General features: G+C 63.8%; 3 protein-coding genes across 7 annotated transcripts in view; 1 reads left to right on the top strand and 2 right to left on the bottom strand.

Moving 5' to 3' along the window:
* BIN3 (bridging integrator 3) overlaps positions 1-7,272 on the top strand; it is a 48,147-nt gene extending 40,875 nt beyond the window's left edge. For both annotated transcript variants that reach the window (XM_066567390.1, XM_066567391.1), the window contains exons 8-9: positions 1,505-1,639; positions 6,447-7,272. In XM_066567390.1, the coding sequence (XP_066423487.1) occupies positions 1,505-1,639; positions 6,447-6,593 (282 nt within the window). In that variant the 3' untranslated portion in view covers positions 6,594-7,272. The remainder of the gene's footprint in view (positions 1-1,504; positions 1,640-6,446) is intronic.
* LOC136567701 (elongin BC and Polycomb repressive complex 2-associated protein-like) lies at positions 6,271-10,075 on the bottom strand. 4 transcript variants are annotated; one of them, XM_066567392.1, is made up of 5 exons: positions 9,559-9,946; positions 9,385-9,484; positions 8,916-9,017; positions 7,597-7,721; positions 6,271-7,421 (listed from the first exon to the last, which is right to left on the bottom strand). In XM_066567392.1, the coding sequence occupies exons 1-5, from the start codon at positions 9,783-9,785 to the stop codon at positions 7,346-7,348; spliced, it is 630 nt and encodes a 209-aa protein (XP_066423489.1). In that variant the 5' UTR covers positions 9,786-9,946; the 3' UTR covers positions 6,271-7,345. The 4 variants fall into 4 exon arrangements, 2 of the variants coding, with proteins under 2 accessions (XP_066423489.1, XP_066423490.1); XR_010785142.1 differs by lacking the exon at positions 6,271-7,421 and adding an exon at positions 10,022-10,075 and having other exon boundaries at positions 7,476-7,721; positions 9,559-9,604; XM_066567393.1 differs by lacking the exon at positions 7,597-7,721.
* A 141-nt stretch (positions 10,076-10,216) lies between these two features.
* On the bottom strand, positions 10,217-13,825 carry C29H8orf58 (chromosome 29 C8orf58 homolog). The gene is made up of 5 exons (XM_066567444.1): positions 13,759-13,825; positions 11,397-12,001; positions 11,225-11,312; positions 10,721-10,824; positions 10,217-10,438 (listed from the first exon to the last, which is right to left on the bottom strand). The coding sequence occupies exons 1-5, from the start codon at positions 13,808-13,810 to the stop codon at positions 10,355-10,357; spliced, it is 933 nt and encodes a 310-aa protein (XP_066423541.1). The 5' UTR covers positions 13,811-13,825; the 3' UTR covers positions 10,217-10,354.
* Positions 13,826-14,206: the final 381 nt, after the last annotated feature.

Below are 14,206 nucleotides of genomic sequence, written 5' to 3'. Positions count from 1 at the left end.
CATGAACTCCATCCCAGGAGTTTTCCCCTGACTCCATCCCAGGAGTTTTCCCCATGAACTCTGTCCTTGGAGTTTTCCCCCATGAACTCCATCCCAGGAGTTTTCCCCCTCATGAACTCTATCCCAGGAGTTTTCCCCCAGGAGTTTCCCCCCATTAACTCCATCCCAGGAGTTTCCACCTGGCTCCATCAGGAGTTTTCCCCTGGCTCCATTGCAGGAGTTTTCACCGGGCTCTATCCTTGGAGTTTTCCCCCCTGAACTCCATCCCAGGAGTTTCCCCCGTGAGTTCCACCCCATGAACTCCATCCTTGGAGTTTCAACGCTCCCAACCTTATGGCAAATGATGAATTTGCTCCTTTGCTGGGATGATTCCAGGCCTTTCCAGCCTGGAGCCCAGTCCATGCCATGCCCCTGGCACGCTGTCCCTGTCCCCAGGGCCGGCGCCGCGGCCGGGCCGGGCTCTCCCGCTCCCCCCTCCCATTGGAATGGCACTGGGATTAAGTGGCAGACTTGAACTGGTCTAATATTTCACAGCCCACCCCCTCCTGCCCTTTTCCACACCATCCCAGAGACATTTCCCGTTCTCCCCACGCTCTGTTTAAAGGAGCCAGTTGGATGCACTGAGCTGAAGGTCACGGTGACGGTGGGGGCAGGATCCTGGAGCGACGCTCCTGGGAATCGCAGGGTGAGGGGACGTGGATGTGGCCAGGGACATTCTCCAGCCTGACTGAGCTCTGGGAATGGGTTTTGTCCGTGTTTTCTGAAGGAGAGAAGGCACAACCTCTCTGGGTGTCCTGTGGCTTTCCAGGGTCAGAGCATGGCTCCATTGGATGGTCCCATCAGGATCCATCAACTGCTCGCTTGGGCCCCACCGGGTTCCATTGAGAGGTCACTTGAGTCCCACCAGGTTCTATTAACTGGTCAACTTTAATTAACTGATTAACTTGGATCCCACCAGGGTCCATTGGATGGTCTCTTGGATCCCACCAGGTTCCATTGTGTGGTTACTTGAGTACCACCAGGGTCCATTGAATGGTCTCTTGGATCCCACCAGATTCCATTGAATGGTCTCTTGGATCCCACCAGGTCCCATTGAATGGTCTCTTGGATCCCACCAGGTCCCATTGGGTGGTTACTTGAGTCCCACCAGATTCCATTGAATGGTCTCTTGGATCCCACCAGGGTCCACTGAATGGTCACTTGAGTCCCACCAGATTCCATAGGATGGTCCCTTGGATCCCACCAGGTCCACTGGATGGTCCCATCATGATCCATTAACTGGTCCCTTGGGTCCCACCATGTCCCACTGGATGGTCACTTGAGTTCCACCATTGAATGGTCGTGTGGATCCCACCAGATTGCGTTGGATGATCCCATGGCTCCCACCAGGCTGGTCACTGCTCTATGTCCCCACAATCAAGTGAGGCACCCCATTGTCCTGGGGTGGCCTCCATGCCAGCAGGATCCTTGTCCCGGGAGTCTGACCCCCCGTGTCCCTCCCCAGGCCCGGGAGGAGCTGCGCCCGGTGAAGGAAGACTTTGAAGCCAAGAACAAGCAGCTCCTGGAGGAGATGCCCAAGTTCTACAGCAGCCGCATCGATTACTTCAAACCCAGCTTTGAATCGCTGGTCCGGGCACAGGTGAGACATTGTCCCTTCCTGGTGCCTGTGTCATGTCCTGTCCCACATGTGCTTTATCCACTGGAATTCCATGGCTTTATCCACCTGGCAATGCCATCTCCTTCAAATTGGAGTCCTGAGCTCAGGGCTTGATTAGGTTTGAGGCGTTTGGGCTCATCTTGCGGCTCCTGGTGAGTGGAGAAGAGGCTCCTGGGACATCTCCACACCAAAGATCTGCAGGAAGAGGTGCCCTGAATAACCACCAGCTTTCATTTCCATCCTCCAGCTTCCTTCACAACGTGCTGCTGCTCCTCCTCCTCCTCCTCCCCCCTTCTTTCCCTTGGGCTGCAGAGGGGCAGGTTGGAATCTCACCAACCTTTGAGAACCTCTGGCCCGCCGTGCCTCGGGCGGGAGGGCGGGACCGGGCGGTGCCCGCTCCGTGGGCGTTTCCTGCGGCATTTTGGGGCCGGGAGCTGCCGCAAGGACCCAGGTGCGCCAGGGGGGGCCGCTGGGAGGTGCCGGGAGCACGTGTTCCATCTCACCTCCGACTTGGGGGGGCCTCTGCGCGGAGCTGCCAGCGAGTTGTCTGCAGGCTGATTCACCTAGCAGATGGTGCCGATGCTCCCTGCGCCGCAGGGTGGGTGCTGGGGATGCTGTTCCTGCTGTTCCCTTAGCAATCGGGCGCGGGGCTCCCTGTTCCAGCCCGGAACAACCACAATTCCCGGAGCCACCGCAGAGTCTTGCTGGCCCTTTCTCCCTGTGGACCCCCTCCGTGGGTGAGACCTTGAAACCTGAATGTTCTCTGCCCTCTCCGGGGTTTGTGATCCGTGAGTTTCCTCAGCTTTGCCCCTCTGGCTTCTCGCTCCGTTTGTGTCCCGATTCCCAAGGGATTTGGGGTGAGGAGGACGTTGGGATTGGTGTGCTCTGAGCACCCATGGATGCACGCAGGGAGCAGCAGGGTGTCACTGCTGGGGCTGTTTGTGAGACTCTCCATCCATATCCCTCGTCTTCCTTGGGAATCCTCTGCTTTCTTTCCCATCTCTCTGCCCTGCCTCTCTTCAGGTGAGGAATTTGTTGGGAAAACCGAGCGAAATCCCGTTTTTAACACCCAAAAAGGCAGCGTCACAACAAAGCTGATGCATCTCCCGTAGGCTGGACTTAAAGCTGGTCCCAGATGGATGCAGCTCCTCACATCCCTCCCTCCCTGCCAGCCTCCATGGGAGCTGCATCCCTCTTCCTTCCCAGCACTGGCTGCATCCTTCCACCCCCAGGGAAGGAGGGCTTGGAATGTTTGTGTTGAGCCTGAGCTTGGACTGGCTCAGGAGCTCTGTGAAGCGTTTTCCCACTGAATTAACTGAAATAAAATGGGAAAGGGATGTGATTTGCCCAAGGTAATGAGTCAGTGGAAGCCAGGAATAGCAGCCAGAGCCCTGAGTCAGCTCAGCACTGCTCACCTGCAGGCACCTGGCTGGGAAGGGCAGGCAGGAGCATCCCCATCCCAGGAGCTGAGAGCTGGCATGGGAATGCTGCCCAGCTTTCCCTCCCTCTGTGCCTCCCTGAGCTGATTAACAGCTGGGGGGGAGCGTCGTGTTCCTCAATGTAATTTCTATTTTCAGCCTTTTCTGCAGGTACCTCTTGAGGAGTGGGATGAGGCTGGAGGTGAATCCCACAAGGAAGGGCTGGATGGGGTGGGACTGGGATCAGCTGGCCCCCTGCAGGGTGCTGTGACTTTGGGGTTGTTTCTCCCTGGGTCAAACCCACCATCCAAAGGCAAAACCGTATTATTTTCCTGATTTTTCATCCCTGGAGGCAGCAAGGCAAATGGTGTGACAGTGACACCATCCAGTGCCACGCTGAGCTGGGAAGGGACCGTCTGCCTCTGGGGCAAGGGGAAGGACCCTGCTCCCGAGCACCTCCATGGCTCTGACCCAAGGAGACCCTCCCAAGGCTGTTCCCATGGCACAGCTGGCTGTGCTCCCAGGGCTGGGTGGCTCCTGACGCCGGGACATGTCCCGAGCTCGCAGGGCTGTAACATTCAACACCAAATTCTTCTCTCCACCCACGGGCCCGGGCCAAGCCAAGGGAGGCAAATATTTCCCTGGCTGGGGGCTTTGAAGTGGCCACATGGAGATGAAAGGGGGAGATTTTGGAGCTGTCGCTGGTGTGAGGCGTGAACAGCACTTCCTTCCCGCTTTGGGCTTTATTTTCCAGCTAGAAAACATGAGATTCCTTTGGGTTTGAGTGGAATGGGGGGAAAGACGGGGCTGGCAGGCAGGGATGGTGCTGTGGGCTGGGGGAGCCCAGCCCTGGCAGCACCCCTGGGTTTGTTTTGGGTAGGGCTGCCCCAAACAAGCAGCCACGGGGCCATTGTGGCCAGGATCTATAGAAAATCCACAGAACACAACGTCCCCAAACAGAATTAGTTCAAGACAGGTGGACTCGGGGCCGTTGGCTCAGGCTCAAAGGCGAGCTGGAGCTGGGATTTGATGGGATGGGGACACAGCATATGGCATCCATAGCTGGAAAAGTACTGGGCTGGCAGAGCAGGTAGGGCAGGGGGAGCTGGCTGCCCCATGGCACTGTCGCCAGTTTGGGGTGCATCCCCTCCCTGGGAGGGTTTTCACCCCTGTTTCAACAGGAGAAATCATGGGGGGGGTCGATGCCAGTGGGGTTTTGGTGATGAAGCTTGGGAGACTCGGCTGGCGAGGGGGGGCAGCATCCTAATGGTGCCAGCTGGTTCTGTACTGGGGCTGCTGGGGGAGAGGAGCGTCCCCAGGGACACCCAGCAGGCCCTGGGGACATGGGGAGTCCCCAAGGACACCCACCAGGCCCTGGGGACAGGGGGTGTCCCTGGGGAAGGGATCAGTGGCTGCGGGATGTGGGTGGAGGAGGAGCAGCACCAAGGAGTTCGCTCTGCTCTGCCTGTTCAGTGCAGTGTGGATGCTGGGGGACAGTCCTGGGGACAATCCTGAGGGTCAATCCACTGGGGACAATTCTGGGCTCAATCCACTGGGGACAATCCTGGGGGTCAATCCACTGGGGACAATTCTGGGCTCAATCCACTGGGGACAATTCTGGGCTCAATACTGAGAAAATCCTGGGGACAATCCTGAGGAAAATCCTAAGGCACAGTCCTAGTCCTGCAGGAATCCTCAGGGATTTCTGGATCCTGGTAGGGGGGTTAATTCCTGAGCCAATCCTGGGGGACAATTGTCCCCAAATCCTGGGGAACAATCCTGAGATCAATCCTGGGACCAATCCTGAGGGACAGATGTCCCCAAATCTTGGGGAACAACCCTGGGGACAATCCTGGGGGCAGCATCTGCCTCCAGGCCTGCCACCCTGACAAGATTCAGCGTTTTCCATGCTGGAATTGGCAGTGCCACTTGGCCATATGTGACTGAGCAGAGCCCAGCTGACTCCAGGCTGGGGACAAGGGACATGGAGGGCTGCTCCAGGGCTCTGGCACCCCCCTTGGCACCCCTGCCCCCCAGATCCCCGCTCACCTGTGGCATTGCCGAGGGATTTTGGGTGTTTTTGCCATCTCTTGCTGGCAGGGGGGTTCAGAGGATGTTCGGGGTGACCCAGCTGTGGGTTGTGCTTTGGGGGGCGTGCAGGGATTTTGGGGGGCCCCTGCCAGCTCAGCCCTGTGTGGGGTTCGTTAGTCACTGTGTAAATGAGCATTGCTGTGACTCAGCCAGCCCCGCTGCGGGGGGAGCCCCGGCCACGGAGCAGCCCCCGGGCCCCCGGCGTGGCCAAGCCTGGCAAGGGGGGTTCAGGCAGCCAGCACTGCAATGTGGGGCCCACCAGACCCCCTCGGGCCTCCCAAAATCAGCATCGTTTAGAGCAGGATTAGGGGAGCTGGTCTCCATGGAGACCATGCATGTCTCAGCATTGGTGCTGCTGGAGATGCTGGGGCCCTTCTGGGAAATGGGGACAGCGCTGGCATTGCCCACCCTGGGGGGCTGCACTCCCCAATCGCTCCCTGAGGGCTCTGGGGGGATATCCAGGACAGGATCCCACACCTGGCACAGCACCAGGGGCCCCGCAGTGCCAGGGCTCCCAGGGAGGCTCTGAGGGTCCTGTGGCACCCAGGGGTCCTGCAATGCAAGGGGTTCTTGCAAGTGGTGTCCAGAGGTTCTGTAGTGCCGGGGGTCTCACAGGCAGCACTGGGCTTCCCGCAGCCCCAGGAGTGCCCCAGGCAGCACTCGGGGGTCCCACAGGCAGGGCTGGGGGTCCCGCAGCGCCGAGGGTCTCGCAGGCAGGGCTGGGAGCTCCCCTCTCCCCGCTGGAGCCCGAGCAGCCACCCCGCTGCCATCTGCCTGCGCTGACCCACGGGCTCCCGCGCCGGCAAGCGCTGCTCGCTGCCGGAGATAATTGGCGGTGCTAATTAGCACGTTATTAACACACCCCTCCTCCTCCTCCTCCTCCTCCTCGCCGTGCTTCGCACGGGGCACGGCGCTGCCCCCTTCGCCGAGCCCAGCGAGCCCCTGGCCGTGCCCGCCGCGCCGCGGGCAGCGTGGGCTGGCGGCCCGTGCCGGTGGCACCGGTGCCAAAGCAGGGGCCGAGGCGGCCGCGGGAGGGTGGCGGTGCCGGTGGCAGCCCCGCACGCGCGGCTCCCAGATGGGAAGCGAGCGGAGAAGGGCAGCGCGTTATTAAAATGTGTTGAGTTGTAATAATCCGAGGGGGCGGCACGGCCACGTGGGCGGGAGCTATTTCAGACACCAACGCCGCGGAGAGGGGCTGCGAGGGCACCCGCGGGGGGGGTGGGTGGGCTGGGGAGGAGACCCCCATTCCCCTCCCTCTCCAATCCCCCTTTATCCAACAGGTTGTCTACTACACGGAGATGCACAAGATTTTTGGGGACCTGACGGCGCAGATCGACCGGCCCGGGCTGAGCGACGAGCAGCGCGAGCGCGAGAACGACGCCAAGCTCAGCGAGCTCCGCGCCCTCTCCATCGTGGCTGACGACTGAGGCCAGGCTGGGCATGGGGAGGGGATGGGGATCCCCCCCCCCCCCCCGTTTCAGCCCAGCTGCCCTCCCAAGGATGGACTTGAGGGGCTGGAGCTGCTCCCGTCACCCCATGGCTCTGCATCTTATTTGTCAGTCCACAAATGGGTTTTGCCTTAAAGTTTGGGGCGTGGAGGAACAGGAAAGGGAGCGATACTAAAGATGGGGAGTGGGATGTGGGGGGCTGGATTTTGCCAGGTTCCAGCGTCCCTTGGCACCCTGAGAGCCCAGAGGGTGGTAGACCCCCGGGTGGGACCCCCCCCCACTCCTTCCCCTCATTTTGTGCCTTAGTAGCCCAGTGGGCCCCTCAGGGGAGGGGAAAATCACTCAAAACCCATTTTTTGAGGTACAGGGAGAGGGTGATGCTTCTCATGGTGAGCATCCATCCCTCTTTTCCCAGGAATGCTCCAAAGAGCCTATGCCCCAGATCTGGGGGGTGCAGGCTGGGGACAGGGGACCCCAGAGCAGGGACAGGTGGGGACATCCCTAAGGGAGACAACCCAGCCAGGAGCAAACCTATGGAAAACTGGGGAGGCTTCAGCCCCTCCTCAGTGTGTGGGAAGGGCTGCAGGGACTCCGTGGCGTGTCCCCAATAAAGTTTTCAGCAGCACAGCACGGCCGGGGCCGTGTCGGTGCCATCGCCGGGGCTGTGTCGGTGTCGCCGTCACTGCTGGGGCCGCGTTGCTGTCACCGCCGGGGCCGTGCCGGTGTCGCTGTCACCGCCGGGCCGCTCTCGCCCTCTGCCGGCGCCCGGCCGCCACTGCAGGGGGACACGGGGGGCTCGGGGTGTCCCTGGAAGGGAAAACTGGGGTCGAACATCGGCGCGGGAAGGAAACGGCCTCAAAGCACGAGGAATGGAGATTTCCAGCACAACAGAGGCAGTTTGGGCCTTTAAGGATCAGGAGAGGCTGCCTGCTGTATCCTGGGGTGAGCAGGTGCTGCCTGGGATGAGGGGTTGGGAGCCCACCCTGGAGAGGTTCTGGTGGACATGATGAAGGTCCCTTCTTTGCCTCGGGGCGGTACGAGGCTCCTCCTGCTCCAGACACCAGGAAAACCAAAAGATCTTCCTGCCAGGACCTGGCCTTGGCAAACCTGCACGAGACAGGGAACAGGGCTCAGGGGTGTCCTGGCAAGCCCAGCAGAAAATGGGGATGGAACCCCTAAAAAACAAAGCTTCCCTTCCCAGCTGGAGCAAAGGGGATGGAGCAGAGCCGTGGGAATGCTGGTGGCTGTCCCCAGTGCAGGGACACAGCGAGGTCCCCCCCAAGAGCATCCTGTGCCAAGGCTCCTCCCCAGCTCCCAGCATGGAGAACTTCATCCCTCCCTCTCCCCTTGGCTGTTCCTTCCCAACCACATCACATGCCAGACCAGGTTTAAGCAAAATAAACCCAGTTGCCACGGTTACCCGGAGCAGGGATGCTAAATATACAGAATATAGATATTTATAAATATATTTAACAGCCACACACAGAGCCCATGAGCCCGAGCAAGGGACACGGGATCTGAGCTCTGCAGACCTCAGGGTGGCTCTCAGATGGGCAAAGATCCCTCTGTGGCCTGGAGGTGTTGATTCCTCCCCAGATTCAAGCCCACCTGGGCTCACCTGAACCCACCTGGTGGCTTTGTCTGCATCACTGTCACCCTGTGTGGCACAGCCAGACCTCCCCAGCCACCTCATCCCCAGCAGCCCACCTGTCCTGCACCCAGAGCAGCTCCAATCCCAGCTCTGCTCCCTGCCATCAGCTCCTGCTGCTCTCCCAGCGCTCAGGAGAGGGATGGCACCCATGGAAACTCAAAGCCAGGCGTTCCCAGGGATTCACTCTGCCTACTCTCCGCAGTGGTTGGGGAGGAGAATTCCATCTTTTATAGTAAAAAGTGGATAATTAGCGGGTTTTGCACCGCCCACAAGATCCCAGCGTTAATAGGGAGAGCTGGCAGGAAGGGAAAACTCCTCTACAATGAGGAACGTGCTCAGCCTCGGGGGCTGAGGCACCCCTGGGTGAGGTTCCCCAGCACTCAGGAGCAGAGGGGAGGGAAGCAGCACCCCAGGAGGATCCGTGAGGGGCCATCCCAGCATGGGGAGCATTCCCTGCTGCTGAGCAAATCTTCCTCCTTTTTCCTCGGGAATTCCTGGGTTAGCCCAGGGGTTGTCCCCTTTCCTCCCCAAATCCCCTCCGGACAGGTTCAGCAGGTGCCAGCCCATCACCAATCCCAGGGATTTTCCTCACATAGGATGAATTAACCCTTTCCGGGCCTGCCAACACCAGCACACATCTGGATCCACACCTGGATGTTCCTTGTCAGCTGCTCAGGAGCTTCCCCTCGTTCCAGATGATTCTGGGGTGGCACAGAGAGGCTCAGACCTCCTTCCTCCTCCTCACCTGGGCCCTGTAAGGAGAATCAGCATCCCCTGCACCAGCCTGAGCCATTTCCTTGGCATCACGGGGTCCCAGTGAGGGGGAGGATGGAGGTGGCAGAGGGGCAGCAGGGCAGGGGGTGCCCAGACCCCCACCCCGAGCCCCTCCCCATTGCTCCTCACCCCGGGGGGCTCAGGAGAGCAGAGAGGGGGCCGTGGGAAGGGGTTTGATGCTGGAAGGGGAGGGACAAGGATCAAACACCCCCCACCCCCAGCTGTGCTCCAGAAACCCTTCAGCAGCCCCGGTCAGGCTGTGACCCAGCCGGGGGGCACTGCCGGGGACCCCCTGTCCCCCCAGGCCCTGCCACGAGCCCGGGCACGGCGGGGACGAGCACTCACGGTTCGGGGAAGGAGCGCTGGGATGCGGGAGCTGCGGCTCCAGGATGAGCCCAGGGCGGCCGGGCGGGAGCGGTGCCGGGAGGAGCTGCGGCAGCCCCCGCTGGGAAGGAACAAACCCCAAGTGACGGCAGGAGATCGGCAGGAAAGGGGGGAAAGGGAGGAAGAGCGGGATACCTGATGGGAGACCCCTGGCCGCGGCTCGGAGCAGCATCTTCCTCACCTGCGGCACAGGCAGCGTCTTCCTCACCGTCCCGCGCAGAGCTGGCGGCGCCGGGAGGGGCTCCAGCAGCGCCAGAACAGCATCGAACTCCCTCCTCATCCTCACCCTCCTCCTCTACCCCCCAAACTGGGGAGCCCCCCGCGAGAAAGCCGCGATGCTCCCGGGGGCATCTTCCCATCATCCACCCCGAGCGGGGACCCCCGGCGCCCCCTCCCCACCAACCCCCGCGGGCAGCCGGAGGGGCCGGGGGGCTCCGGGGGTCGGACGAGCTTCATCCCCACCCCCCCAGGCAGCGGGACCCTCCGGGGCTGAGCGGGGAGGGGCCCGGGGATACCCAGGGATGGGGGGGGGGGGGGGGGCGGGGATACCCAAGGGAGGGGGGCCGGGGATACCCAGGGATGGGGGGCCCGGGGATACCCAGGGATGGGGGCTCGGCAGCCGCTCGGGCCGTCCGTGGGTCCGGGCCCGGCGGGACAAAAGGGGCGGAAAAGCCGTCGGAAGTGATGCGGCAGTGACGCGCCCTCGCGTGACGTCACGCCGGGTTTAGGGGCGTGACGTCACGGCGCGACAGCAAGCACCTCGCTCAGAGCCGCCTCTTTATGGGTGAAAAGACTTTATTGGGGGGAAAAAAAAAAAGTGAAGGGGTGCGCCAGGCCGGGGACCGGCCCCGGGCTGGCGTGACGTCATGGGGTGAGGTGTGACGCAGTTCCTCCATCCAGGTGTGGCGGTGGGAGCGGGACCCCCCCCGTCCTACCTGCAGCGGCCGCCGCGCAGGGAGCGGCGGGTGAGGCGGGTGAGCAGCACCTTCACCCGGCCCCAGTGCGAGCGCCCGTCCTGCGGGACAGGGGGGGGATCAGCAGGGGAACCCCAAGGAGCCCCCCAAGGCACCCCCGACCCCCTCAAGACACCTTCACCCGGCCTGCGGGACAGGGGGGGATCAGCGAGGGCACTCCAGGGACCCCCCCGACACCCCAGGGACCCCCCGACCCCCCCAAGGCACCTTCACCCGGCCCCAGTGTGAGCGCCCGTCCTGCAGGACAAGGGGGGATCAGAGGGGGCACCCCAGGGACGCCCCCGGCACCCCAGGAACCCCCCCAAGGCACCCCCCGGCCGTACCTTGTCCGGTGCCGGGACAGCCCCGCCGCCCTCGGCGGGCTCCAGCAGGCTGGGGGAGCTGACCGAGTGTCCCCACAACCGCCGGCACGGCCCGGGCTCGGCTGCTGCGAGGGGGAACAAAGCCGGTCAGGCTTGAGGGCCGGGGGGGCATCGTGCTGCCATCCCACCTGCTGCCCCCCTCACCTGGTGCCAGGTCCCGCCATGTCACTCCATTCATCTGGCACCGGTGCTGCCATTCCCGCATCCCCCAATGCTCACCTGGCCCCAGGTCCCGTCATTCCCGAGCCCACCCCTCTCACCTGGCCCCAGGTCCCGCCATTCCCGAGCCCACCCCTCTCACCTGGCCCCAGGTCCCGCCATTCCCGAGCCCACCCCTCTCACCTGGCCCCAGGTCCCGCCATTCCCGAGCCCACCCCTCTCACCTGGCCCCAGGTCCCGCCATTCCCGAGCCCACCCCTCTCACCTGGCCCCAGGTCCCGTCTCTCCCGAGCCCACCTCTCTCACCTGGCGCCTGGCTGTCGGAGCAGGAGCGCTGCCGGAACCCCTCACCCCTCCAGGTGCCCAAATCCTGCCTCGGGTGCTGCCGGCTGGGCTGGGGGCGAGCAGAGGACAGGCAGGGCGTGAGCTGGGACCCCCACAGCCCCTCCCCGCGCATCCCCCTCCTCCGGGCCCTCACCAGGGTGGCCGTGCGGGCTCCGGCCGCCTGCTGCCGGAGGGCGCGGTTGTCCTGCTGCAGCCGCGCCAGGCGCTCCAGCATCTGGCACACGTGCTCCAGGTAGCGCAGCCCCTGCCCCGACACCTCGGGCGCGGCCCGGGGGTCCCGAGGAGGCCCCTCCGCAGCCCCCTCGGTCTCCTCGGGGTCCCGGGGGGGCTCGGCCAGGTCGGCGGCGCTGGCGCTGCGCCGGCTGAGCTGTCGCGGGCAGCGCTGCCTCCTGCTCCGCTGCGCTGCCTGCAGCAGCCTCCGGCTGGCAGAGCGGCTCCGAGGGGGCTGCTCCTCTCCGGGGCGCTGCTCCTCTCCGGGGCGCTGCTCCCCCGAAAAAGCGTCCAGGGAGAAGCGGCTCTCGGGGCCCAGCGGGGCGCAGGGCGAGTGCTCGTTGCTGGCCATCTCCACGCCGGAATCCTCGGACTCGGACTTGAGGAGCCTCCCGACGGCCGGGGGGCTGCTGGGGGGTCCCCGGCTGCTCATTCCCCGCCGGGGCTGCCGCGGGCTCTCCTGCAGCCGGCGGTAGACGCTGGCGGAGGTGCGCACGATGCAGCTCTCGGCCGAGTCCCAGGGACCATCTGAGGGGGAAGGGAGGATGGGTGGGCTCAGCTGGGGGGTCCCTGGGCAGAAAATTGGGTGCCAGAGCAGCTCCGGCCGTGCCCAAGGCCGCTCTCCCCCTTGCCCAGCAGTCCACACACTCCCACAACCCCAGTGTGTTGTCTCTACTCCCCAAAACCACGGCCCTGGCCTCCACCATCCTCCTCCTCCTCCCAAGCTGAGCTGCTGGGGGGGCACCCACGACCCCCACCCTGACCTGGGCAGGGCTTTTGAGCCGGGTTCTTCCTGTGTCCCGCTCCAGCTCGGTGCCGGCAGCCCAGAACAGAGCACAGCCGTGGGATCCCAGACCTGGGACGGCTCCAGGGCCACCAACTTGTCCCCATGGGATGGGTGGCATGGCCAGCCGGGATGTGCCCCCAGCACCCCGCAGCTCCAGGTGGGACCGTGCTGCTTCCATGGCAATCTCGGCACTCTTTGCCCAGCACTCGCTCCCTTCCCAGCCAGGCCGCGGGCTCGGTTGGGTGACAGCGGAGCTCTGGCACCTCCTGCAGGCTGCCCACCCCCCAAAGCCCCGCTCGGGGCCTTGCCACCCCCTCGGACGCACTCACAGCAGCTGAGCCTCCTCTTCCAGACGGCGCGGGAGCCACCCCACATCGCCGAGAGCCAGAGCCAGAGCCGGGTGCGCGTCCCTGCGCTGCCTTTTAAAGCCACCCCAGCCGGGCCCTGCATCCAGAGCGCCTCATTACAGGACCGGTTCCCAACTGGTTCCTCGCAGGGTTTGGGATGGGCGATACTGGCTGGGCCGGTGGTTAAGGAGTCCCTTCCCACCCCAGCTGGGAAGGCGAGAGGGTTTGGGCGCCGGCAGGCAGCCAGGTGCCGCCTGCATCCCACAGGATACCAGAAAACTCACTCGGGGCTCCAGCGTGGGCTGAATTCACCGCTCGGGGGTCCCGATGCTCCCAAATTCCTGCCCCTCCTGCAGCCACAGCACTCACCGTGCATCCCTCGGGGGCTGGAGAGGCCGAGGAGGGCCGGGAAGCCGCGGCCAGCCCGGGACAACCCGGCCGTTCAGCGGGATTGAACGGCAGCAATGCCGGGAGCAGCCCGTCCGCCCCAGCAGCATTGAATCCCAGGAATTCCGGGGGGCAGCCCCTCCACCGCAGCTCCCTGGCCACTGACAGGATCCCAGTTCCCACACGCCGCAATTCCACGGGCTCCAGGACCCCACGTGCCGAGGCGCAGCACCACGGGGGTGTCACCGCAGCCCCACGGGGGTGGGGGGCACTGGCAGGGCGAGAAGGGGCGTGGGGGTCCCCATCAGCTCCTCCCCACGTTGGCAGCTCCAGCTCAGCCCTGGTACCTCGCAGGAGAGGTCCCGGCACAGCTGTGGCACACACGGAGGTGGGACCTGGGGTTTGGGGACCCCCAGGCCGCATTTGGGGATGGGCAGCGGCCCATCAGTCCAAACATGGGAATTCGGGAAAATCGGAATTCCCAGCACAGCCGGTAGCCTGGACCCCTCCCAGCAGGGAGTGGGATGAAATCCAGGGCTCCAGGGACCCCCTTTAGCACAAACTGGGGGGTCCGGGGAACCCCCCGGTCCCTTCTCCAGCACAGACAACACAAACCGGGGTTCCAAGGACCTCAGTTCCCCTCTCCAGCACAGACACCTCAAAGCAGAGATCCCTGAGGATCCCCTCCAGCACAACCCTCGCGGGCTGGAGATCCCGAGGGAGCCCCAGCCCAGCCAGACGCGGGGGGGGCTCCACCGACTCACCGGGGTCAGCACGGAGCGGCTGCACCCTGAAGGCTCCGCGGCGGCGCAGCATCCTCGGGATGTACCGGGAGCGAGGAGGAGGAACCAGGAACGGGGAACGGGCCGGGAGCACCGGGAACAAACAGCAGGGAGCAGCGGGGCTGCTCCTCCGCCGCTTTATGGGGCAGGGCCGGGGGGCGGCACAGCCCCGGGGCGGGGCGGGGGTGCGGGGCCGCCCCCTGCCCGGGCAGCCCCTTCGCCCCCAGCCTCAACTGGGTTATCCCAGGAGGTCTCAGAGCGTTTATTCCTCTTTTTCCTGTGTGGAGAGAGCGGGAGAAAGGCAGGACCATCATCATCATCATCATCATCATAATCCTCCTCCCTCCCTGGGTGTCACAGAGCCATGGAATGGTTGCCTGGGGACCTTAAAGCCCATCCAGTGTCACCCCTGCCATGGCAGGGACACCTT

The sequence above is a fragment of the Molothrus aeneus genome, chromosome 29 (genome assembly GCF_037042795.1).
Source record: "Molothrus aeneus isolate 106 chromosome 29, BPBGC_Maene_1.0, whole genome shotgun sequence".
Classification (NCBI taxonomy): domain Eukaryota; kingdom Metazoa; phylum Chordata; class Aves; order Passeriformes; family Icteridae; genus Molothrus; species Molothrus aeneus.
Note: the sequence above shows the minus strand (reverse complement) of the source record. Positions and strands in the feature narration are given on the sequence as shown.